This window comes from Phyllostomus discolor, chromosome 9, assembly GCF_004126475.2.
Source record: "Phyllostomus discolor isolate MPI-MPIP mPhyDis1 chromosome 9, mPhyDis1.pri.v3, whole genome shotgun sequence".
In the NCBI taxonomy this organism is placed as follows: Eukaryota; Metazoa; Chordata; class Mammalia; order Chiroptera; family Phyllostomidae; genus Phyllostomus; species Phyllostomus discolor.
Window position 1 is genome coordinate 47,666,971 of NC_040911.2, and position 26,820 is coordinate 47,693,790.

General features: G+C 42.0%; 1 protein-coding gene across 6 annotated transcripts in view; it reads left to right on the forward strand.

Moving 5' to 3' along the window:
* PTPRM (protein tyrosine phosphatase receptor type M) overlaps positions 1-26,820 on the forward strand; it is an 801,251-nt gene that overhangs the window by 685,931 nt on the left and 88,500 nt on the right. For all 6 annotated transcript variants that reach the window (XM_036009302.1, XM_036009304.1, XM_036009303.1 and 3 more), the window contains 2 exons: positions 10,986-11,073; positions 25,827-25,903. In XM_036009302.1, the coding sequence (XP_035865195.1) occupies positions 10,986-11,073; positions 25,827-25,903 (165 nt within the window). The remainder of the gene's footprint in view (positions 1-10,985; positions 11,074-25,826; positions 25,904-26,820) is intronic.

A 26,820-nucleotide genomic window follows, 5' to 3' on the forward strand; every position in this document is an offset into this window, starting at 1 on the left:
TTCGTCTTTTCCTGCACCTCCTTGCAACTTCCCAGTCTCAAGTTATCTTAATAAGGTGATGACAGTTTATAGGGAGCACCTCTGATGAATAAGGCATTCCACCCAAGGTCTGTCGTAAGATGATTTTAACCATTAACATTTGATCTCTTTTGGGAGGTAAATTAGTTCTTTCAAGACTCAGCACAAAGGCCGTGAGTTGCTCTGTCTCTCTAGAGGGGCGATTGGCAACTCTTACAAACTTCCACTGCGCCAGGGTTTCTGCTCTGTGCCTGGTGCAGGCTCATGATTTTGACTTTGTTCAGAATCTCCTCCTCATGCCCATAGGCTGAGGCTAAGAGCTAAGACTTTCCTCACAAGAATTAGCCTATGGACCTCTAAAGCACAGGTGGCAAACAGAAGACCTACGGGCTGAATCCAGCTCTCCACCTTGTTTTATCTGGCCCAGGACTTTGTTTCTACCCAACAGCAGTGCCAAGCTCCCCTAGTTAAGGAGTAGTTACATTTACACAGTCCTAAAATTACAGTTGGCCCTTTGAAGGCAGCTTCAAGGCTGATGTGGCCCCTGGTGAAAATGAGCTTGACACCCCTGGTCTAAAGTGACAGTGTCCAAAACCTTCAATAAGACATGTTTGGCTAAACAGTCAATAAAGGAGAGCAGCTGTGACTCTAATCTTGTTGTTGGTTCTAATTTTCAATAAAAATGTTTGCTTTTAAGAGTAGAAATTGAACTTCCTGACACCATAAATTGAGACGCAATTATTCTTCACTAAACTGTTTGAAAAGATATTCCTAACCTTGATTTCCAAATCTCTAAAATACTTCTTCCTTCTAAATTTTTATCTTTAATCATCATGACTTAATTCTGTAGAAAAAGCTTGGTAGTTATGCTGATAAGTTTTATAAATTAATCAGTGTCAAAAAAGAGAGTCACAAATCTCTCATTAAAATCTCTTTTTCTGGTACACTTACTCATTCCTAAGTCTGTCATGTCTAAAAAAGTATCATTGGCTCTTCCATCACATTTGATGGGCTGTGATTTCTGAGGTGAGGACATTTTAAAACTACAGCTCTCCAAAAAATACTTTTGAAAGAATGCTTGATTTTTTTAAGAGAGGGGCAAGAACAAAACAACAATAACCCCACTTCTCAATATTGTGTAGAATCAGTGGAGGAAAAATATAGAGCCACAGAGGAAAAAATTGAAAAAGACTATGGTCAAAGAAACAGTAACAAAAATGGCAAGCCAGTCAATAGGATTTCCTGTCATCAAAGTCTCATGCTTCAGTGTTGGAACAAGAATGGTAATTGCTGGTCCTGATGAACACTTACTGTGTGTGCACGGGGTGTGTTGCACAAGTTGAGTCCCCCAGTCCTTGTGACAGCCATATTATCAGCAGGGACACTTGCTAGGTTTTCAAATAGGAAAGTGCCAGGTACCCAGGTATATTTTTAAAAGCTCACTCCAAGGAGAAGTTTGTAAACTGGAGGGAGATAAAGCAACCAGGTAGGAAGCTACTGCAATAATGATAAATAGGAACCCAACTTTTCTGGCCATTCTCAGAAGGAAAGGAGCAGCAACATGTCTGCAAAAACACCCATTTGTTCCCTAGGTGTTTTAGGGAAGCTTTTTGCCAAGGAGAAGCTCTTGTTCATCTCTAAAGATCTGGGCACATTTAGCACAAGCTCCCTGAAAAATCACTCTTCCAAAGCAGGTGCAGAGGTGGAGGAAATTACAGTCCTTGAGTGGTATTAACATCTCAAACCCTGGTAATATCTGTATCTGAGGGGAAATGAAAATCATTCTCTCTCAAATGTGGGTGGCAATCCTGGAGGTAGGACTCAACCCAGAGTGATTTACAGAAACTGCAAAGCAGTAAAATATTTCAGATATTTTCACCCACCTTTTAAATAGAGCAGCTCTCTTTTGGTACCATTTGTGACAAGCTGCTTATTGACATCACTATTTTGACACCCCATCCAATTACTGTGGCCTCCTTGGAGTTGTCAGGGTAATGCAAGGCTGAAGGGCAAGTCCAAGTTCCTGCATCTTTACACAGCTGGTTAATCTCGTGACACACACCGTGATCATGAGATAGGCAGCATTCACACCCAAAAGTAAACTTAGACCAAGTTTCAGATAATGAATATTAACGTGGCTGTAAATCCTTGCAATCCAGCCCCTTTACTACCCCAGTCTTCATTGCATAATAAGCAGCAGACTCTCTCAGGACCTTCTAGAAGAAGGAGTTTGCAAATGCAGCCTTTGAGTTTCAAACTGAGGAATATCCTTCTCGTGATGGATCACCCTTCGAAATCACCCTTCAAGGGCAAGTGCCAGGGAGCCAGGGACTCCCCAAAACTCTCAGCTGCCTCTGCAGCATTGGGGGGTGGGAACTTTACCACGTGTAGGGAGACAGAGGTGTCCGGCCTGGAGAAGGCATCCAAAACACGAGGAGGCTGGCACTGCTGGAACTGGGGCCCTTCATCTCTTCAGGGAACAAAGGGAAGAGGAATGCAGGCCAGAAAGGGCTGACTGTCCCTGAATAGCTACTCTGCTTGACCAGCTCTCACCCCAATTATGTCAAAGTAGCCCTCTTCTTAAAGCCACTTGCTATGCATCCGTCTCAACAATTCAACAGGACATTGGCCTTGTCCAGGGAAAGCACAGCAACAGCCAGTGCTCCTCAGTGACCGTCCTCATCACTTTTCCCTCTGTCACTCAGTTAAGGAGGCTTCTTTCTCTCTGGCTGCTTGATCAGTGGTTTGCAGACATTGTCTGCTTTGATGCACTTAAGGGACATGTCACATCATAAGCAGAGCTTACTGCTGCAGCGATACATTTTTTTATCACTGCAGAAAAAAGGGGGGCTTTGAAATTGGGCAAACTTGAAGAAAAGCAGGTGGACAGAGGGTCCCTCCAGGGTGCACATGGCTTCACATTCCCTGGAAAACCACTGTGCGGACAGTCATTGAGCAGGCTTATTCTATAAAATTTGGCAACCAGAAATGCTTGATGGCCTGTGACCCATGGCAAGGGTGACTTCAGAATGCCACATGTGCACAATGCAGTACAGTAGACACAAAACCTTGTGTCCTTGGCCAGTTTTGTGGCCCAGCTCGAGGAACACTAAGTTGAGAGCTGGATGGCCTTGGTTCAGGGTCTCAGCTCCTCTGCTTATGGCTGGCATGATCTCAGGCAAGCCACTGTATGCCTTTGATCCTGAAGTTCCTTATCTGTGTAATAGGAATAAAAAGCCTGACTTGATAGAGCTTCAAAAACCCCATAAGCATATATGACTCAAAAGGAAGAATATGATATTGCTGCAAGAAGTCATTCATTCTCAGTAATAGTCAATAGAATAAAAAAAACATGTTCTAAAGCTTAGCCAAAACATCAAGGGGGGTGTAATGTTTCTGGGCATGAAAATACCAGGTAATTTTTTAGGCTGCAAACCTCAGTTCAGTCATCAAAAGAGCAAGAGATGTCAGATAAAGGAAGGCAGTGTGACAACTACTGCCAAGGCCATCACCTGCCTGGATCCTGCAACATAGAAAAATTCTGCACAATTTGGAATTGGATTAAGTTGTAATAAAACGTGGCCATTTGAAATGCTGAGGTGGATAGCAACTTTTAAAAAATATCACAATGTTCATGCCCTGGCTGGGATGTGTTGTTGGTTGGAGTGTCGTCCCATGCACCAAAGGGTTGTGGGTTCAATTCCCAGTCAGGGAGGGTACTTACCTAGGTTGCAGGTTTGAGCCCTGGTCAGGGTGCATATGGGAAGCAGCCAATCAGTCACTGTCTCTCTCTCTCTTTCTCTCTCTCTCTCTCCCTCTCTCTCCCTACCCTCTCTCCCGCCTCTCTCTCCCTCCCACCCCCCTCCCTTCCTCTCTAAATAGCCTTAGGTGAGGATTTAGAAATATAAATATGTCAGAATGTTCACATTTAGATTTTAATTTTTTTTAAAGATTTTATTTATTTATTTTTAGAGAGGGAAGGGAGAGGGAAAGAGAGAGAGAGAGAGAGAAACATCAATGTGCGGTTGCTGGGGGCCATGGCCTGCAACCCAGGTATGTGGCCTGACTGGGAATCGAGCCTGCGACACTTTGGTTCACAGCCCGCGCTCAATCCACTGAGCTATGCCAGCCAGGGCTAGATTTTAATTTTTATAGCAGCACACAGTTTGTATATCTAGAGTCTTGTTTTCACCCAGTCTCTGCTTCTTTTACCCTTGAAGCATCACACACTGTCGTCAGCTGCTTCCTTCCTGGACACTGACTGATGACAGTGACTGGTGACCACTGCTGCCACTGGCCCTGAGCTTCTGGGGCCACCTTCTCTTTGACGCTCCACTCTGTGGCACATCAGGCCATTTTAGGTGTCTTCAGTTGTTTAGTACAACAGCAATAAATAGTTTATATGGACGTAATAAAATGCAGTGCTCAGAAGAACCAGAAGAGAAGGATGAGCAAAAAAACAGACAGTTCAGAAGCTTTGCATGCCCCAGTGAGTTCATCTTCCTTCTTTCAGGATGAAGATTTTAGTCGTTTTGTGTGCACAGTTTTAGTCATTTGAGAAAGGGAGGAAAAATTCCATTTCAGAAGCTTGTGAAAAACTTGACCCTGCACTGCCTCAAAGCACACAGCACATGTTGTAGAGGCTTGACCTGCAGCCTTTGCTTCCTGGCAGCTTTTCTGTTTAATATAATTTTTTCCTCCTTTTTTAATATTTGAGAGCTGTGGCATTTTTAACAGACTACATCATTTTGGAATAAGGTTCTCTTGAGGCAGGGAACTGAGATGTATAATTATATGCTGTGGAAAATGACGGTGGTGTGAGGGGTGGGGAAGGAGGTTATTGAATCACAGAAACATGTTCCCTGTTCAGAAAAAAATGACAGTGTGCAGGATGTTCGATTTCCTTCTGCTCTGTGCCCATGGAGACTGCAGCTTCCTCAAGTGAAGGAGTCATTGGTATTCACTGGAGCTTGCCTGGTTTCATTTTTATTGTTTCAGAGACTTATTACTCCTTCAGAGTTGTTCCCAGGTTTGCAGCCTTTTCTCAGTATGTATGAGCTAAGGTAGTGAGAGGAAACACTTTAATTACATTTTAAGTAGAATCAAACATAAGTATATTTATGAAAATTCTAGCAGAAGGTACAGTGAGACCATTAACTCAAATCTCCCAAATACATAAAGTGTTTTTTTAATAATAAAAATTCCGTAGTTGGTGTGTTAAATTGTATCTACATATTAAAAATATGCCCTAAACACTAAATATTGACTAAATGTGCATACTATGTTTAAAATCCCTCCTATAAAAAGTGCACTGGGAGCGTGGGACATCATGGTCTGTCTCCCAAGCTTGTCCCTGTGTGGCCCGAGGGTGGGAAGCCACCAGCTGCTGCATGGTGCAGTTAGCCGTGCCTCTCTCTATCACATCTGCTCTTTCAGGGGCCTCTTTTTCAAAGCCACACCTGTGCACTGGTTGAATTTGATTTTAGTAAACCTGGTCATACTTTTATCAAGCAAAAACTGAAAAATTAAGGAGTTAGAGATTGTTCTTGAACTTGAACATAAAAGTTTGTTTCGGGCATGGGGGATGTTAAGGAGCAGATGAGCAGAGTATCCCCAGTGGCCAGAAGCCAGTCATTGGCATGTGCTCGGGGCTCAGTCTTCTGACTCCTTTCAGGAAGAGAGTTCTCTCCTTCCCAGCACTAGAAGGACTCAAAACCTGATTGGCTTTACTTCTAACAAATGTGATAGGACCGGCTTTTCTCTAGATACTTTATAAAATATGTGGCAGGTAGCTTGTTTCTGAAGAAAATTGGTTCTTAATAAAATTTCTAATGCATTCATAAATTCTCTCTGGCCAGGTGGCTTAGTTGAAGTGTCATCCCATACACCAAAAGGTTGTGGGTTTGATTCCTGGTGAGGGGCCAGGGCACATACCTAGGTTTCAGGATCAAGCCCCATTTGGGGCTCACATGAGAGGCAACCTATCAATGTCTGTCTCTTTCTAAAATCAGTAAGAATGTATACTTGGGTGAGAAATGTTTTCAAAAAAGAGAGCATTAAGAAATTCAATGTACACAGTTTTAAAGGAACACATACAATTTTTGGTTTTCTTAAAGATAAAATAGCTAAACAGCCCAAGTGACCATCAGTAGATGAATGGATAAAAAACCTGTGGTACGTTCACATAATGGAATACTATTCAGCCATAAAAAGAAGGAAATCTTACTCTTTGCAACAGTATGGATGGACCTGAGAGTATTATGCTCAGTGAAATAAGCCAGTTAGAGGAAAAAAAAACCTTATGATCTCACTTCTATGTGGAATTTAATGTACAAAATAAACTAACAAAATAGAAATAGACTCATAGCTGTCAGAAGGAAGAGGGTAGGGGGACTGGGTGAAAAATGTGAAGGAATTAAGCAAAAAAATTCATCATAGATAACAGCAAAGTCATTAACAGAGGGAAAGGGGAGTAGGGGGAGGCAGGAGGTAGTAAAGGGGGCGGTGAATGCTGACAGAAGGAGACATGACTTGGGTGGTGAACACACAATATAATATACAGATGAGGTATTCCAGAATTGTACACCTGAAACCTATATAATTTTATTAACCAATAAATTCAATTAAAAAAGGAAAAAAATAAGAATAGCTAAAGAACCTTTTGTTCTTTTCCAGAGAAAAGATGCACAGGATAAAATTGTTTAAATGTGTGTTGATTTGTTTAATTTATTAAAAGATATTTAAAAGCTAAAAAGGATGTGAAATAGGACATAGTAGGATGATTGCTTAGCAAAATTACCTAATTTTCTCTCAGGCATATTTTGCTTGTAGGTTTATTAGTGACTGTCTGTTTATCTTATGGTCTGCCAAAAAAAGAAAGGAGGTAGGTCACAGGGTAGTTGGAGAAGGCTCAGTCTCTTCCGCCTCCCAGGAAGACAAAGAGTGGACGTACCCCTGCCACTCTGGCATGGCACACCTGCCCAGCTTCACAGGGGACCAGACAGGAAGCGGTGTTCTATATCACTGATGACCCGAGTTCCTGCCCTGATTGTTATTCTTGCTTAGAATTCCCAAGCCGGGAAAGCAACCAGGGGCTCATAATGTGAAAGACCCACATGTCGTGTCATGGCTTCTCTGCGTGCGTAGTGGCCCCACAGCTGCAAATGAAGTTTTGTTTTCTTACTAGAAATACACACTGTTAACTTTTGTACTGTTTCAGGCACAAGAAGGAATCTAAAGTCTAAGGTATTTTGCTAGATATTTTCACAATATGCTAACAGAAATCAGTAACATTTAAAACTGGGCCCGTCTTAAAAATAAAAAATTTTTAAATCTCCATATCAAAAGGCCAAATTACTCAATCTAGAAGTTCATTTTTTTCTCTTTTTGGGCTCCCCATGGGCATCTTACTTATTTTCCAAGCCAAGAATAAAGAAAGCACATGATCTTGATCATGCAAATGTGTTTCTGGGGAGACTGGCTGTATAATTCAAAGCAGAGCTGTTCCAGAACGTGGAAGTCCCAGCCACCATGTCCATAGGGCGCCAAGAGACTATGACAGCACTAGTTGTCTGATCTTTTTCTTGGAGCAGCTCTTTCTGTTGGTTTGTTTTGCTTTTGTTTAAGAAAAAAATGCATCTTTCCACTTAAAGTGACTCACATGACACCTGCGTGGGAAGATAGAGAGGCACGCAGTGACAACTTCCTCCTCTGCCAGCCCTCCTGCAGTTGCTTCCCTTAAGGAGCACATTATCTTAGGAGATAAGAAATTTTCCTATTTTGTAGAAGTAAGCAACAGCTAAACAAAGTTTACTTGACATCTTTTACATTCTTTTGTTGTACAGCTTCATTTAGAAACAAGGAGAAGCCCTCACTGACATTGGTCAGCAGATTGACTACCAGCCTGCAAACCGACAGGTCGCCAGTTAGTTCCATTCCCAGTCAGGGCACAGGCCTGGGTGGGGGCCCTGGGGCGTTCGAGGGGCAACTGATGGATGTATCTCTCACATCAGTGTTTCTTTCCCTTTCTTTCTCCCACCCTTCCTCTCTATCTAAAAGTAAATAAACAAAATCTTTTCTAAAAATTAAAAAAAGAATAGAAGCAAGGAGATATGTGATCAAGGTGTGGAAAGCGATTGTTAGCCACGTGTATTTAAGGTTTAACACTGGTCTCCTTTTCAAAGTCCTTGTCAGGGGAGGTGGTTCCAAAAGAGCAGTGGACTAAGAGTCGGGAAATGTTGAGGTCTGACCCAGGTCAGCCTGTTTTTGAACCATTGGTCGTGGTCTGTCTGCATCTCTGTACCTGACTACTCGTGAGGGTTAGTTGGTCAGTGGACTTGTTCATTCTGCCGGCACTTACTGCTGCTCACCATAATTAGTGCAGAGAGTTAGCACTGGGCCCCACCCTTATGAAAGCATGCCAGGAACTACATGGAGTGCCTGGATGTAAGGAGTTTGGTTTTCATGTCATTGTTGATCTGTGTCTGTTTCCTGGTCATCAGTTAAGTGAAAGCAATCAAATTAAAATAACTTTTTAAAAAGCGGGGCTAATCAAAGTACTGTCATTACCACAAATGCTAAAGAAACACAGCTGTGATGTGAACACTGTCCTCCATAGGAGAGCATCTGTGTGTCAAGAGTGGGAAGGGACTCATGTGGCTTTGCCTCAGGTGACTTAAGAGCATTTTTTTTACTCATTGAACAAGTGACTCTTCCCTAATTCATCACTGACCCCTCCTCCCCCTGCACACACATGCTGTGGGACTGTTGACTAGTGGCCATGGATCTACTGAAGATACCAAGATCCCCCTCAAAGTCACTGACCTTCTTCATCTTTCTACCAAAAAACCAAATTCAAAAATTTTTAGATGGATAGAAAAGACTGAGGGAAATGAAATTGGTAATTACATCATGACAAACTCAAAGTAGAATTAAATTGTTATAAGGAAAGTCAAATAATAGTTATTACTCAACTATAAAATAGTCACTCATAGAATAACAAAGACACTATTCAGAAAAAGAGTATAATTTTTAAATCCCTAAAGCTATTTTTAAATGCATATTGTATAGCAGAATCAAAGTTACATGTTTCAATAAATCCCCTGATGATATAATGGTCTTGTTCTAGATGGAATTAACTAGTGTTTTAATGATAGTATTTCTATTTACTTAATGTATTAATAGTGTGAAAATGTTTTAACTTGCATTTGTCCTGTGTAATGTTTTACCCTTCAGTTAGCAATGTGTGGTGTGGATCTATCAATATAGCTGTAGGTGTATAATATGTGGGATCCTTTTCTGCCCCCATGCTTTTTTCTAAATGATAAATACAATGTAAAAACCATTATTCTGATAAGGTGGTAATGGTGATTATGACCAAGGTGCCTTACTTTAAGATGTACAGTTTAAAACTCTGTCATGTTGATCCAAGAGTTTTTTCACTCCGTTATTATATAAAATGGCGTGTCCTCCTGCAGCTTTGTTGGGTGGAAGTGCTGGTTCCAGTGGGCTCCTTTCCAGCTGGGCTCTGCTGAAACTGTGGTGGAATTAAATCTGCAAACTGTGCATATATAGGTTTTCCAAGTACTCAGAACCCTCTCACACTTAAGCCACAGAAGGAAGGTTTTGTCTTGAAATCCAGGCCACACAAACTGTCACCAAACACCAAATTGCTCATTCATTTAATAACTAATGACCGATTCCTACTGTGAAGCATGGGTTCTGTGTGAACAGAATAACGACATGCAGTCACTATGCTCAGGGAGGCCACGGTCGAGTGTGGAGACAGCAGGGTGTGTGTGGTCAGGTCTGTGTGACGTGCGGGTGGGCAGGGCTCCCCGAGGAGTCTGTGAGCAGGTGAGTTCTCCCTACTGCAGTAGCACCAGAGAGCAGTTAACTAATAAGGCATAACTGGACCCATAAAAAAGGAATAATAACCAGAGACTAATCACCGAATTTTGGTAATTGGTGGAAATGACCTCGATAGCCAAACACCATAGGCAGAATGGAGATTGGGGGGATAAAAAAAGTTCCATTTCTAAAGCAAGTATTTGGAAAGCCATCTGGGGATGTTTGAGGATGTGGGTTCTTGGCCCTTTAAGCATTTCTGAATGGTGGTCATTTATCTGCTGCGTCTGTATGTCTCCTTCCTCTTCTCTCCTTTCCCATTTGGTGCCAACAAGTATAAGAGTAGCTGTGGCAAAGACAAGAAATCAGTTTCATAATAAGTGCTTCTTGTACCATCCTTCTTCTCATTACCTTCTTATGTAGTTGACCACGGGAAGGTAAAATGGATTGTGGACTAAAGTGGAAATAAAAGTCCCAGCAGAGGGACATTTTCATTATAACTTCAACAGAAAAAAATACATATCTGTCTAATAACATGAAGATTAAAGGCCCAGGGTATAATAATGCCAAATCCTTAAATAAATGGGCATCTAAGCTCCATTAAAAATGAAGAGAAAACTCTAGCAGAATTTATTAAAATATTTTAGCCTTGAAGTTATAAAGTCTTAGCTTACCTATTTTCACAGTTTTAACCAAAAATAACCTTCTTTCATTTAGCAATTGGGAAGAAAAATGATATTTTTATATCTCTTAGGAGAATATTGAAAAATGGTAATATAATTCATAAATTGAAAAAATATTCCATTTTCTGTGTTAAGTATTAAAGTAGGGTAGGAATGAGCCACACACCATTTTTAATGGACCATATTAACAGACTATGCCAATGAATTGTGGGGCCACTCTTCAGCCCCATGTGTATTTGCAGCATTTACCTGAAAGTAAACAGAAAGCTGAATGAAATATTTAAAATATAAAATACTTGAATAATCAATCAGTATCATTTTGTGAACATTCTTTTTCCTTCATGACCCCTGTACATTTTTTAAGACCATCCTCCACTGGTAAGATCTGTTTACTGCACCAAATTGTAATTCTTCCTGTCACTTTTCTCCTTCTCCCAGAGCTTCTTTGAAGGGCAGTCTGCACCATGGGACTCTGCTAAGAAAGATGAGAACAGAATGAAGAACAGATATGGGAATATCATTGCGTGTAAGTATTGACAGTATAATTGTGCTGTGGTATAGCTTTATTTTGCATCTGCTAAGATTGACCACCAGCCTCACGCAGTGAGAATTTACAGTGCAATTACTGCCTTCGTCCTGCTAGAAAAGCTGGTGTCATGTTCATATTAAAGAAAGGAAAAACTACCTGAATACCCCCACTATGTCAGTGTGTCTTGCTTTAGGGCTAGTTTTACTTGTAGATTTAAGGTTTGGGTAACATGGGTAATGTTAAAATGCTGAGAAAGAAAATGCACTGTAGGAGTAAACATAACAATCCTAATGTTACCCAGCTGCTACATGGGAATAAATAGAAATAATGATATGCAGCACGCCCTACTGCAAGGAGCTCAGAGTTCTCCGCACACATTAACTCATTAATCCTCCAGACACTTGGGTTAGGTAGGTCAGTAATAGCCCCATTTTAAGGACAGGAAACTGGAACTCAGAAGTTAAATGATAGTCCCCACATCACAACACTCATTAGCAAAAGAGCTAGGATTATATCTCAGAAATTCCCAGTTCCTATGGAACTGAATGTTACCAATCCATAATGCCTTGGACGGTTTTTAAATTGAGCCCAACCTCATTAATGTTCCATAACGATACTGAGACACGTGGTAGATTGATGAGCCTCCTGCTCCCAGGGCTGAAGCCATCCATCCCCTGCGGTAAATTGCTCTAAGTCACATGGTCTGTACCAAGTACTCACAAGGTACTAACAGAATTAATACTATTTCTAAATATATGTAAATTAAAACAAAAAATGTGGAAATGGGCACAGAAAGCATCTAGCTTATCATGTCTTCTTACTTACAAAAGAACAAACTTGAAAGGTTTGGATAGTCCAAGGGAGCAATGTATTAGCTTTATGGATGGTGAAAGTGCAATTAAATTTTATTTGCCTGAGTAACATTTTCTCGAAGAGCTGTGGGGATTCTGTGGCAGCACAGCACGGTGATGCTGTGGTGGGGGACAGCCTGTGTCTGTGCTCTCCGGTACAGTAGCCACTCACCAGGTGAGTACTCAGTGTGGCTGAGGAACTGAGGAACTGAGTGTTGGTTTTTATTTTTAATTAAGCTTTTTATTTTGAGATAACTGCAGAGCTACATGTAGTTGTAAAAATAATACAGAGACAATGTATATGCATTACCCACTTTCTCCCAATGGAAACACCTTGTAAAACTATAGTATATAGCAAAAAATATGTAGTTAATAATTGGGGTACTAACACTGATAACAGTCAAGATACAGTGCATTCCCATCCCCACAAGAATCCCTGATACTGCTCTTTTACAACCACACACATTGCCTTAATCCCTAGAAACCATTAATCTCTTCTTCACTCTTGTAAATTTGTCATTTCAAGCATGCTATATAAATTGTACACTATGTAACCTTCTGGAATTGGCTAGTTTTCACTCAGCAAAATTCTCTAAAGATGTATCCAGGTTGTTGCGCATATTCATTCCTTTTTTACTACTGAGTAATATTCCTGGTATAGCTGTACCATTGTTTATTATTTTTTTACTCAAGTATAGTTGACATACAATATTATGTGACTTTCAAGTGCACAACACAATTATTCAACATTTTACCTTACAGAGTGATCACCCTGATAAATATAGTAATCATCCATCACTCCACAATTATTATACTACTGACTGTATTCCTTATGCTGTACCTTACATCCCCATGACTTCCTGATTTTATAACTGGAAGTTTGTACCTCTTACTCCCCTTCACCTTGCTCACCTATCTCCCCACCCCCTTCCATCTGGCAACCATCACTTTGTTCTCTGTGTCTGTGAGTCTGTTTCTTTTTTGTTTTGTTCAGTTTCTTTTGTTCTTCAGATTCCACATACAAGTGAAATCATATGATATTTGTCCTCTGTCTGACTCGTTTCACTTGGCACAATAACACTCTAGGTGCATCATATTGTTGCAGATGACAGGATTTCATTCTTTTCATGGCTAATATTCCATTGTATGTGTATATATGTATATACATGTGTATACAAACATGCACCACATCTTTATCCATTTGTCTGTTGATGATGCCTATGTTGCTTTCATGTCTTGTCCATTGTGAATAATGCTGCAATGAACATAGGAGTACAGGTATCTTTACGAATTATTGTTTTCATTTTTTTTTTCAGATAGATACCCAGATTGGAATTGCTGGGTCATGTAGTAGGCCTATTTGTAGTTTTTCCAGTTAGGAACTGAGCATTAAATTGTGTTTGATTTAGTCATTTTGCATTTAAACAGTACATGAGTCTAGTGACTCCCAAATTGGACAGTGTATCTGTATATTTTATTTTTTAAAAAAGGGAGCAGGGTCTACACACAATATTTGTGAACAATCCTAGTTGAGCATGAGCATACCCTTTGGCCATTCATAAAGCCAGACCACTGGTTTTGCAGGCAGCAAGTATAACTTTGAGTATTTTGTTTGTTAGCTGAATGCTTCATTTAGTCATGTGAGAATCCTTTTTAGATAGAAGATGCTTCCCTGAGAGCTAAGACTTAAATACCTCTCCGTGAATTCAGTCAACACTGTGGAACACCAGACACTGGCCCACACTGAGGATTCCAAGGTGATGGAGACGAAGTCCCTGCTCCCAAGACAGAGCAGACTGCGCCATAAGAGTGCTGTGACTCTAGTTCAACTCGAAGAGCACAGCTCTGTGCTGAAACTGTGTGTACCATGCTACCAAGGCTCAGCAAAGGAAAATGTTATTTCTTGCCAAAGAGTGATCATAGGAGGAATTAGTTGACCAGTATAGATATCCCAAGTTCCTTCATATTCTCTGGGAGCCCACTGAAGGTTTGCACTGGTAAAAAATTCTAAATTTGATGTAATGGCTTAGAGCAGGGGCATCAAACTCATTTTCTCCAGGGGCCACATCAGCCTCACTGTTGCCTTCAAAGGGCCGAATGCAATTTTAGGACTGTATAAATGTAACTACTCCTTAACTAGGGGCAAGGAGCTTGGTGCTGCCACCGAGTCGAAACAGGTGCCTGGCTGGATAAAACACAGTGGAGGGCCAGATACAGCCCGTGGGCCTTGTGTTTGCTACCTGTGGCTTAGAGAATGCTTCCTAGGAGTTCCCTCAGTCCTGTGACAAACTCTAAAGGGATTCATGGAGGTGAAGTGGGGAATTCACAGCAGCCCCTGGCCCCGCTCACACTCCAGGTGGTAGGGGATGTGGATGAGCCTTTGCCCTGAGGTTGCTATATCCCGGATGTGGGCCTGAGGCTGAGCGTGAGGCAGTGTCAGCGGGGTGTGATTTGAGGTGTGCTCAGAGATCCAGCTGGCCTCATCCAATATAGCTTTGAGTCTGCTCCTTCCCGAGGCATAGTTTAATGCCTGCACTTGGTAGACACTTGAGAAATACTTTTGAATGATTAATGAAAACAATAAAAGCTACCATTTGCTGAGCATTTCCTATATGCTAGATACCACTCTAAGCACTTTACACATATTAACTTACTCGCTCCCTATAACAATACTGTGAAAGAGATATTGTGTCTGTTTTACAGTCAAGGAAATTAAGGCATAAAGAAAGTAAAAGGATTACACAGTTAAGATACAGAGGCAAGATTTCAACCCAAGAGAAGCTTTTATAACCACTACCAGTTGGTCCCCACCAGCTTGCCACACTGCCTGAGCTTTTTGCCATCACCGCTGTCGTCTTCACAGGCCAGTGGCAGTGATGAGAGACGACTTAAGGAGACTTTAGTGCCCTCTCTTCCCTTCCTTCATCTCCCCAGACCAACCCAAATAAATATACAAACTGAGGTAAAAACCACACTTGCTGTTGAAAGGCAGCTTCAAGCTAAGCTGCCTTTCAACTCTAGCCCCAGGCTGACCCTCGCATCCCCTGTACAGAAATTTGATAGCTACAGGGGAACCTTCTACAGTTCTTCTTTGATGTCTGTTGTCTAAGAAAGATAATGAGGTCGGTATCTAATTTGTAATAATTGTTCACCTATCATCACTCATTGTCACCCAGCTCAGAATGGGTGCTCAGGGGACCAGGATGTCAGAGGACATCCAGGAACAGGCCGGGTGTGGGAAAGGCAGTGGTGACAGGACAGCGCGGCCTGCAGCCTGGTGGTCTGGTTCTGCAGGATGGCGGCGAGGGGGGGGTGGGGGGCACAGCCAGCACGCCGGAGTGCTGGGTGGGAAGGGGACCCCAGCAAAAGATATGCATGGCCTGACCTACCTCCAACACTATTGTAATCAAAATTTATACTGCATTTTTCTCATGAAGACATTTAAAACCCACAAATTCCATATAAATATAAACTACCTCAACTCTCTAAGTGTTGTCCTCATTTTCAAGTTGAGGCATGGAGTGATAACGTGACTTCCCTGTGATCACATGAATAGGTAGAAGTCCTTTTGTGACTTAAAAAATGATTTTCCGGTTTAATTATTTAGAGAAGCTTGTTTTTATAGACTCAGGTAGAGGCATCACCCTCCAGGCAAAGAGGGATTGCTTCCTTTCTGCGGAGAGTCTGCCAGCTCGCCGAGGCATTCCAAGCACTTCTCTGCTGCAAAGTTCCGTTCAGCCTCCAGACCTTCTGCCCACCTGCCCTCCACCTGGGCCTTCTGGGGCCTGGTCATACAGCTGTTTTCCACGGAAATGTTTAATCTCATTGTTCTGCCTTATTTCTCCTCACAGCTGGACCAAGAGTATGTGGTTAAGTAGATCCAATAATTCATCCCCTCATCCCACAAATATCTATTGACCACTTACTGTTTGCCAGACGTGGTGCTAGGCACCGTGACAGAAAGATGACTGAATATAATCGGGCACCCCTCCTATCAGCACATCCAAGCGCAGCGCTGGCACACTCGTTCTGTGAAGGGCCGAATAATAAATAGTGTGGGCATCGCAGACCTGCCACTTTCAGGTCAGCTCCTCGGCCCTGCTTTCGAAAGCCTCCATCAGTAGTACATGAATGAATGGACTGTCTACATTCCAAGAAGTCTTTATTTTCACATCAAGCAAATGGCTGGTTTGGGCTCACAGGGGGAGGGCAGACCCCTCGTAGCTGTGACTCTAGGCTCCATTTCCGGGGGGTTTGCCCAGCTGTCGCCTCTGCTCCTGATCTCTGGGGCTGATTTTCCAGCTCTCACCTGCTCTCCCTTCTACCTTCCCGGGCTAAGTCCGTGTTTCTCCAACAGGTCACATCGTTTCAGTGCGTCTCTGGGGATAATGTCCTGAAAGAGGGAGGTAGAGGCAGACTTCTCTGCCTGTTGCACTTTCCATTCTCTCAATCGGACCTCTCTGCTCCCATAGCCTCCCGATGCCTTTCCCTGTGCACACATGTGGTTCTCTTTCTCCACATATTTTAAAAATAAAAGCTGTATATACTTAAGGCACATAACATGGTGATTTAATATGCATAGTGAAATGATTACTGCAGTTGAGCTAATTAATATATCTTCTCTGCACATACCAGTAGTTGCAATTGCCGTGTGTGTGGTGAGAGTGCCTGAAATCTACTCTCTCAGCCTATTTCCAGGTCTATTCACCACAGTCATCAAGCTGCACATTAGATCTCGAGGTTTATTCACCCCATGTAACTGCAACTTTGTACCCTGTGACCAGCATCTCCCATTTCCCACACCCCAGCCCCTGGCAAAACCATTGTTCTACTCTCTACTTCTATATATTTTTATTGTTTTTAGATTCCACATGTAAGTGAGATCATGCACTTTTTCCTTCCTATGCCTGTCTTCTTTCACTCAGCATAAGTCCTTCTAGGTTTATTCATGTTGTTGCAAATGGTTATCTTTCCCTCTAGTTTGTTTTCCAGAGTCCCTGTAGAGCTACCTGTGGTTATTAATGAGAATCTGTGTAAGTCTCTATGCTGGCATAAACTGAAGTATCACTCAGACCACCTCCCAAACCATTATTTCTGCTTTTAAAAGAGGGTATCCTTAGATATTACTGTTGATCCACCCCAGCTAACTAGGATGAGTTTAATACCACAAATGGGTAGCAGAAATACCACTACTGTTGGCTTAATACCAGAGCTCTCTGGTGCCTTCCCTTGCCCGGTCCTCACATCAGACCACTCAGGCTGAGCGTTACTTCACTACAGAGTGGTCCCAGTCCAGTGTGAGCTTCCCAGGTGACCCTGATGAAGCCACTCCTGTGCTTGGAACTGCTCTGAGAACTGTCATTTGGACTGGTTCCTTTGAGACTGTCTATGTGTCTTTAGTTATGGCAGTGGAAAAAACATCCTCAGTATTGTTAGAGTTGTGGAAGGATTTGAGGAATTAAAAATGAAAGTACTTATCTTAATCATGCTTATGTATATACCCACAACAGCTGTTTAAGTCATAGGGAAGAAGAGTGCTCTCACCATCTCCCCTGCCCCCTAAAAAAGTATGCAGTTGTAGAAAGATTTCACTGACTGGGCCTTATTCCCAAGGCCCAGCTCCGTAGCATCTGGGCCTTGGGAATAACATTACTAACAAGGATGAGCAATGGGGGGATTTGGTCAACATCTTAGAGATTCGCGATAGTGCTTTCAGAGAACATAAGAGAAACTAGTAATGATCACATTCACTGTTTGCAATAGTGTTTGAGTATAAAATGCTTTCAGTGGTGCTTAAAAACTGTTCATTGGCTTTTGCTCTTAAGTAAGTTAAACTTTTGTCTTATTTATACTATAAATTTGCTGAGCTAGCCCTTTCCAAGTATAAACTAATACCCAGTCCACCATTAGCACACCACACACACAAACATAGCCCTCCTGATACTCTCAGCAGTTTCTAATTATAATTAATTCAGAGCTTAAGACATACACCAAATCTCCCAGCTAACAGCAGCCCCTTAAATTGGGAGACCTCTTCTCCAGGAGCAGGTGATTAGAGATAATAGCCAGAACCTGCAGGCCTTTCCCAGGCTCCCTTGCCCCTTTCTGTGGTCCAGTCAGCAAAGACATATGGGTCTGACATGGTTCCATGCCAAGTTGGAGGAAGTCTTTCAACAGATATTGAGTGCCTGTTACATGCCAGGCACTATCCTAGGTGTCAAAGACAAAGCAGGACACAAAACAGAATTCTTGGCCCACATAGCACTGAACATGCATGTGGGGCCAACAGTGAAACTACCACTAAGTAAACTGTATAATGTGTACAGTAGGAAGTGACATGTGTAACAAAAACACAGCAGGGAAGGGAAATGGTGGCACAAGGGTTGCAGCTTTCAAATTTGTGGTCAAGGTGGGTCTTCCTGAGAGCATAAGATCCAAGCAGTACCTGACACAAGTGAGAAAGAGAGCTGGGTGAAGGCAGAGGCCCTGAGGGGTGGCCCTGTCTCAGCGGGGTGTCCCAAGGAGCCATGTCACTGGAGCAGAGTGAGCGTGACCAAAGGGAGAGGTGAGAAATGTGCAGATGCTGAGGTGACCACAGTGAGTCAAAACACAGTCCTTGCCCTCAGGAAACTGACATCCCCTGTGGGTGGGAGGAGAAAATTAAGTGATTGTATTGGACTAAATGGTCAAACAAATAAGTGAAGTAAGTTAAGAGCCACAAAGAAAGAGGTACATGGGACTGTGAAACCCCATAACGACAGTTGACTTATTCAGGGGGTGTGAAGGCTTCCCTGAGGACATGAAATGGAGGACCATGTCCACTGGAACACACTCTTCACATGAGGGAACCCTTGAGTTTGAAGAACTGAAGGATAACCCAGGCTGGAGCTGGGAGGGGTGGGCGAGGGCAGTTGGCCAGAGAGGGAGGAAGTCCAAGCCAGACCTGCAGAGCCTTCTAGGGAGGATTAAGGATTTGAGTCTTTATTAGAAGAACAAGGAAAACCTCATTAAAGGGATTTTTGAGGAGAAGAGATGAGGGTTGTTAATTAAATTTGCCTTTGGAAAACTGAGTCCAGCTATAAAGTAAAACATACTAATTGGAAGGGGATACTAGCTAAGAGATTCAGGAGCCCAGGTGAGAAGCAATGATAATGCAGACTAGAAAGAAAAGAAGTAGATGGATTCAAGAGACGTGACTGGCCAAACTGAATGGATAGGATGTGGGGTAAAGAAGTTGAGTCAAAGGTGTTTCTGACTTGCAGGAGGATGGATGGGTGGGTGAAAAGACGAACAGATGGATGGATGGACAGACTGTTTACTCAGATGGGTAACCCTGGAAGGGAGCCATATTTGGAGGGGAGCTCACAGGTAGGTAGGAGGTTAGTGGTATCAGGGAAGACTTCTAAGGGGAATCTGAGGACACTGAGATGCCTTTGAAACATGCAAATCAAATGTCAAGCAGGCAGTTACATAGACTGCTCTGGAATCTAAAAGAGAAAGGTCTGGACCCAAATATAGATTAGTGAATTTGGGGCATTTAGATGTGGTTGAAGCCATTGGCGTGGTGAGATTATCTGTGCAGGGAATGTAGAGGGCATCAAGAGTCTAGAGGGGCTTTAGTGAGAGAAATACTGAAACAAAACTACCCAACACGTACAAAGGAGCACTGCATCATGGAGCACAGGGCATGTCGCTGCCCTCCTGGAAGACTAGGGCAGAGAAGACTATGATGTAGCAACCTGAGGCTAATTTGCGAACTTAGCAAGAGCTGCTTTGAATGGAGTAGGTGAGGAGTGAGAAGGCAAACAAGTGAAGACAGTGAGGATAGACAGCTTTGTTAAGGGGAAGTGACGGGGTACCTTCTGAGCTTTGGTTTTCATCTTGATTGGGTCCCTCATGCCCTCCTACTCCATCTCCTTGGCTAATTGTGAGGTAGCTAAGAGGAGAGTGAAAGCTAAGCCCCACCCAATACTTTTAATCAATAACCCAGTCTTGAAGCCCCTGCTGAAGACACATTTCCAGGAGTTTGTTTTAATAGCAGCATGCTTCTCTCTGCTAATTGAGTGACTCCTACAGTTTCGCTTTTCAGGAATCTACCTCTATTACAACCCAGCTTAGGTATAAAGGCAGGTGACAGGAAGGAAGGTGAACAGAGTTTAGTTACATAAGAACAGACCATCAGGGAGAGCTTTTGGCATTAAAATTCAGGTGGATGAGAGTAAGGGAGAAACAAATTGATACACAACATTTAGAAAGGCAAAAAGTAAATCTAGAAAAACCAGGCAAAACAAAAGTCAGGGTTTCTGCCAGGATTCTGAAGAATAATGAGTAAGAATCTTTGATAGAGCATCAGGTGAAAAGGAGACACAAGGCAAGACTAAATTAGGAACACCTAAACCTGACAGCAAAAATAACTCTTACCACGAACTACCCACCACTATACTCAAAGGTTCCTTATTTGCTTGACACTCAAAACATGCATGGCCTGAGCACCAGGTGGGCACAAACAGGGATGTCAGGCTGGCATAGGGGTCAACAAGGGATAAGAAACCTGGCACTCCCAAAGGTCACTCGGTTTTTCTGCATCTTGTACAACAAAACCTGTGTAGCAGCAAGAATTTAACCACAGGAAAGCAAAACCATTATTTAAAGATTGTTTGTAATGAAAATTAATTTTGAATCTTGTCTCAGTGGGCAAATGTTACTTAGATCACTGTGATTCCATTTACCTTAAATATGTCATCTACATGTAGCAGAAAGAGTGCATAGGTAGGAGGTGAAAGATTATCCATGACACACTGCACTTCTGCTGCTGTAGTAACATCGAATCACGTGCAAGCTAGCCCGTTACCCATGTCTGCTATATTTAATATGGAAATCTTAAAATATTTGAAGCTACTTAACAATATTTCAGAGATAATGTTACTTGAAGAAAAGGGCATAGGTAACATGTGCTTAGTAAAGGGGCTTAGTGCATAGAGACCTGTTTTAAATCTCAAATTACCCCACTTCTATTGTATGAAGCAAGCACATGCATGCACACATGCATGCTCATTCATAAATACATGCATACATACATGCACTCATGCATCATAAACACATGCACACATGGATGCAAACATGCATGGGGGAAGCACCAGCAGATTATAATTTTTCAACAGTGAGTAGTGGTTGGTTATGCTTTGTAACATGTTTTTATGTGCCTGTTCCTTACCCCCCAAAATATGATCTTGCCCTATTTCATGCTTTAAAGGCACTATTGAAAGAAATGTGAGGAATGGCAACACGGCCTTGATGCAGACTGTTTCTCGACATGTCAGATTTTTGTTACCTTTCTTCATGGGTAACATTGAGCTGTGATTATAATATAAACTTTGGTTGGATTTTTATCGCATTCCACTCATCCATGGCTGAATAGGTGTCTTTTTTCACAATTATAAAAGCAATTCATGCACATTAAAGAAAAATGTATACTAATGAAAACTTGTGGAAAATTGCCCAGAACCTCACCAACCAAGTTCAAACCCTGCTAATTCTTTTTCTGTTCCCTTCAAATCCCTTTTTTGTTCTATGCTTTGAAGTTGATGGTTTTATTTTTTTTTAATAAAGATAGGTCTTTTGTTTTCTTGCTGATTATAAAGTTAGCATAAGCTGTGTAGATAATGGAAGTAGCACACATAATCACAAGGACAAAAGTTAGATATCACTCCAAACCTTACCACCAGCAGAAACCCCACCCTTTCAGTTACCCACCGTACACTCCTACCCACACACACACACAAATACATAGGGCATTTCACAGGACAGACTCTCATGAGACATGCTGCTCCGTAACCTGCCCTGCTTCACTCTGCAATATGTCACTGGGTACATAGAGACAGAATAAAGACAGAGTAATTCTTTGTAATCCTTTTTAATGACTGTATCATACCCTTGTTTTGTAAAACCACTGATGATCAGTGCTCTATTGATATCATTGAATGGTTTAAACAAGGTGGGGATAGAATACATTTTGTTTCAGAAAAGAAGATCTCAGCACAGATTGACTAAAGAGGGAGGTGTCTAGAGGCAAGACTGAAATAGTCCAGGTGAGACTTTATCAGGTCTTGAATGAAGTCATTGGCAATAATGATACAAGTGACAGCTCACTTTCACTTAATTCTTACCGAGCACCACAATTTTATCACTGAAAGAAAAAATACCCCATAAACCTCATTTCAGTAATTCTTAAACACATCTACTAAGTACACATGAATAATGTAGGACAGTTGTCCTCTTGTAGCAACTGTAGGGCCATTGCCACCTCTGCCTTTATTTCATCAGGGAATGGGGACCGGCCCAGCAGAGGAACTCTGGGATGCTCTCAGTCTGCAAGTCTGTGAGACACCCTTCCCGCCTTTAAAAGAGGCTTTTCCTAGGATATCTGAGGCTAGAGGGGAACACGAAGAGGTGTTCTTCAAGGGAGAGAGTGGACTCCTAATGTTTTTAAAATGTGGTAAAATATATGACACATAAAACTTAACCATCGTAAGTATTTTTAGGTATACAGTGTTATAAGTTCATCTGCATTGTTGGACAACCACCACCATCTCCATAACTTTTTTGTCTCCCCAAACTGAAACTCTGCACCTATTAAACAAGTCACTGTTCCCCCTCCTCCCAGCCTTGGCACCCACCATTCTGCTTCCTGTCTCATTATTCTAGATACCTCATCTGAGGGATATTACCACACTTGTCCTTTGTGACTCCCTTACTTCACTTAGCCTAATGTCCTCAGTGTGAGCTCTTTTGTCTTTAAATAGTGAAATATTGGCACAGAGAGGGGTACATAACAACCATATACAGTTTAAGAGATTGTTGTAAAGCAACACTCGTAAAACCATTAACCAAGTCCATAGCAGGACCCTTGCCAACATCCTAGAAAGCCCCCGTGAAACTCACTTGATCCCTACTTGCCCCTTCTAACGCTGGATTGGTGGCTGTCAGGACGCCCTATTCAGAACATGGGAAGAGTTACGTACTTTATGCTCATTCGCTGTGTGTTAGGCAGGACCCCTGTGAATGGCAGTGCGGGCTGTGCTGAGATGGGGCTCTATGGCCTGGTGAAAGGTGCTCTTGCGGAAACTGAGAATGGGCACTCTGTGGTCTCTCACCACAAGAGGTTATAAGCTAGTAGAATCAACTTTAAAGAAAGAGAATGTACTGCTCTGCATATAAAGAAAAATAAAAACAATCTTAGTCTGCTCAAGAAATATGCTGTACGTGTGTCTGGCTCTATCATCAAGGGAGTAGAGCAATTAAATCTGGAGAAGTAGCAGCCGAGTTTTAAAAAATTGAGGGGTTAACTGAATGAATGGTAGGAGATGATGGGGAAACTCTATTTCAAAAGTGCTGTTTATGGGAGATGAGAGAGCAGTCTTGTGAGAGATTGAAGTCCCTGATGAGAACATTCCTGAACAATTTGAGAAGCCCAAGGATGGTAAATCATGGGGAATGGGTAACATTTACCCGAAGGTCTAAGAGAAATAAACTGTGACAGGGGATTCTGACAAGGAGGTGCAATAGATCCTAACACAGCCCTGCTTCTAAAGATTGGGAGGCTCTAATGCGGCACCTGCCTTTTAAAAAACTGCCCAGGGAAAGTCAAGGAGTACAGGGAGGTAAACCTAATCTCCCTCCAGAGGAGCTGACTAAAAGCCTCGTCTGTGTAGAATGGCCATGATTCAGTTCTATTGTAGCATCCTTCATGCAGGAGGCTCAAGTGGCTTTACCAGTGGAATTGCTTATAGCTCCACTCTGAAATAGCTGTGTGCACACCGGCTCTCCTAACAAATACAAAAGCCATAACAATCCACACTCACCCTGTGCCTCAGTGGCTTACCTCCCCCACAACTCAAGCAATATATGGACAGGGAGCTTAAGGCTTCAAGCAAAATATATTCTAGGAAACTAGTTCTTAAAGCAAGTCACAGGAGAAAAATTCTGACCTCATATGTGTCCATTCCTGAGTTACTGTTGTCTGTTTGGGCACCAACCATAAAGATAGAAAAAATGTGGTGTTTCTTTTGTAGCACATGAAAATAGCAACAACTGACCTTTATCCATCACTTACTACACGTTGGGCTTTTATCTAATCTCTGTCTGTATTTTACTTCAATGCTCACGATAATCCCATGAGATAGTCAGTTTTCACCCTCGCTTTATAGATAAGGAAACTAACACACAGAAAGACAGAGAGATTAAAGAAATTGTGCAGAATCACAAGTGAGGGGTTCTAGCCTGCACAACAACCCCAAAGCTCACACATGTAACCACTCCCGATATTATCCTTTGAGCAGAGCAGGACGACATAGCTTCTTCCAGGTTTTTCTCCTTGTCTGACCCACTTTGTCACCACATTCCAGGTAAATTTATTGAGCCCTGACTAATTATTAGGCACTGACGTGACATAATATGACTATCGATCATGAACTGAAGTGAAAAGTTCCATCAATGAGGGAGGGTTAGAAACTTCACATAATTTCCTCCTTGAAAACAGACAGAACATTCATCCACAGGGGTTGAACTTGAGGGGCCAATATGAAATGTTGACTTGTACCCATTAGTATTTCAAGCCCAGGAACAGGTCCAAATCAACCCTTTACTCCAATAGTTGTGGATAAAAGGGTCTGTCACCTGCAAACCTCCTGGCCCTTGCCTCCAGCTAGGGTATAATTTCTCACCCAATAACCCAAGTGAATTGTTGAGAAGGGTTAGTGGCTGAGAGGCAGGGCCTTCCTCTGGCCCAGCACCACTGGAAGTGGAGATTGGCAGACTTTCTTTCATGCCGCTCCTCAGAAGGCTGAAGTGCTCCCCTTTCAGAGCAGCTAGCTTTTATCTCTTCTAAATATTGAGTTTGGGTGTAAGCTTTAATTGGAAGGAAGTGTTCCTCTGCTAAAAAACAGCATTAATTTAGGAAAATAATTTTTAAATCACATAATTTTTTCAAAAACCTACAGGTTCACTTGTCATTCATTTAAAAAATTTTGGGGGGTGGGGAAAGGAACCAACTATATTCCAGGAGGTCAGGAGTAGAGCAGTGAGAAAACAGGAAAATCCCTGCCTTCATAGAATTTTCTGAACTTTTGTTTTTAAAATATATATTTTCAAGGAAATAGTTGACCTATCTCAGTGGTATTTATGGAGAAAATTTTTCACTCAGAAAAAAATGTAAAAGTAGCTAATACTTCAGATGCGGCCCTGTGCAGTCCTTGCTGCCTGCCGGACAGCGTGCCTGACAATCTGTGTTTCATTTCATCCTTAAAACAGCACGTGTGGTCAGTCCCTCCTCCAGATGTGTTGCTCAGGCTTGCTGGCATAATTGAGTGGCAGGTATTCCCGTGACTGATGAGAGACAGCCTTGCTCTACCTGCCTATGCCCTCAGGTGCAGAGGGAGGGCTCAGAGAAATCACGGATGATGACTGAGGTTAGAACCACATCCACACCTCCCAGAAGGCTGGCCTGTGGTTTATAACCATCATTTATCAAGGTGGATGTCATAGGCAGCCTTCAAAATCTAAGGGCTTGTATGTGATTTAGTGAAGGTACTAAACTTTCAATCCAAGAAATAATTCTGTTGTGATTCACAGGACTCTTATGTAGAAGTTTCAAACCTCTGCCAACTCTATACATCTGTAGATGATCAAAGAATAAGTGAATGAGATTTACTGTGAAATGAAAAGAATTATATTTCTTCAGTCTTAATAGAAAAATAGCAAGTGTAGAAACTGTGTGGTATTTAATTCTTTATCTTTAAAGCAGAATGGATGTGGATGATTTCCATGTAATGTGCTTATATTCTAGGACTCTGAGCATCTCAACAGGTTGCTTTTGTTCATTGTTTTTGTTTTCTTTTTCAGATGACCATTCCCGTGTGAGGCTGCAGACCATAGAAGGAGACACCAACTCAGACTACATCAATGGAAATTATATCGATGTATGTACCTAGAAACTGTCAGCAAGCCCCACTGTTCTGACACCTACCACATGGTGTGTCTGCCACAAGACTGGTGGACACATGTAGGTCTAGCACCAGAAGCAAATACATTAACATTGCCCCGTACACACCACATGGAACTTTAGGGGGAGGATATGGCAACTCTTTTCTCATGCCAGCCTGTTGACTGGTAACTCCTCTAACATTCAGTGCCGTTTTAGCCATCCCTTTCTATGTGGACTCAGAAAATGCTATTTCCATTTTTTGTCAACAACTTTGATTATTCGACATGTTAAAAAATCTGTTTGCATATTAATAGGACAAAACTCTGTAATTCCTAATTCAATGATTTGACATCTCTTGTCATCACCACACTTTCAAGTTGCCTTCAAAGTAGTCTGCAGCTGTTAACCAGGACTTCTAATGCACGCAAGACACGCCATTAAATATGCAGGCAGTTTAATTATTGAAGACTGCTTCTTTGTTCATTCTGCATCGTCTTAACTTAATGTCTTACATTACAATAAATTCTTTAGGAGACAGCATGTTTTCAGTTGAAAGAACGAATGAAATCAAAAGTAGACCAAAAATCAAGGGAAAGTTGCTGTTAACTGTATGGCCCAAGTGTTTACATTAAACAGATTTCAGCCTCCTTACAGTTCCCAAACCATTGTCCGCTTGGCCATCACACTACTTCCTCACCCACCAGTACTTTCATGGACATGTTTTTTTTTTCTTTTCTTTTCTTGATTGGGTATTACTCAGATGCCACTAAAAGTCCTTGCATCCCAATCTCTAGGATTCACCTAAAAATAGCAATAAGATTTTTATTTTTACTGTTACTTGGAAGAGGTTGACAGTTTGGTTTTAGATTTGAGTATGGGGCCTGGAAGATTATTTGCAGAATAATTCATATT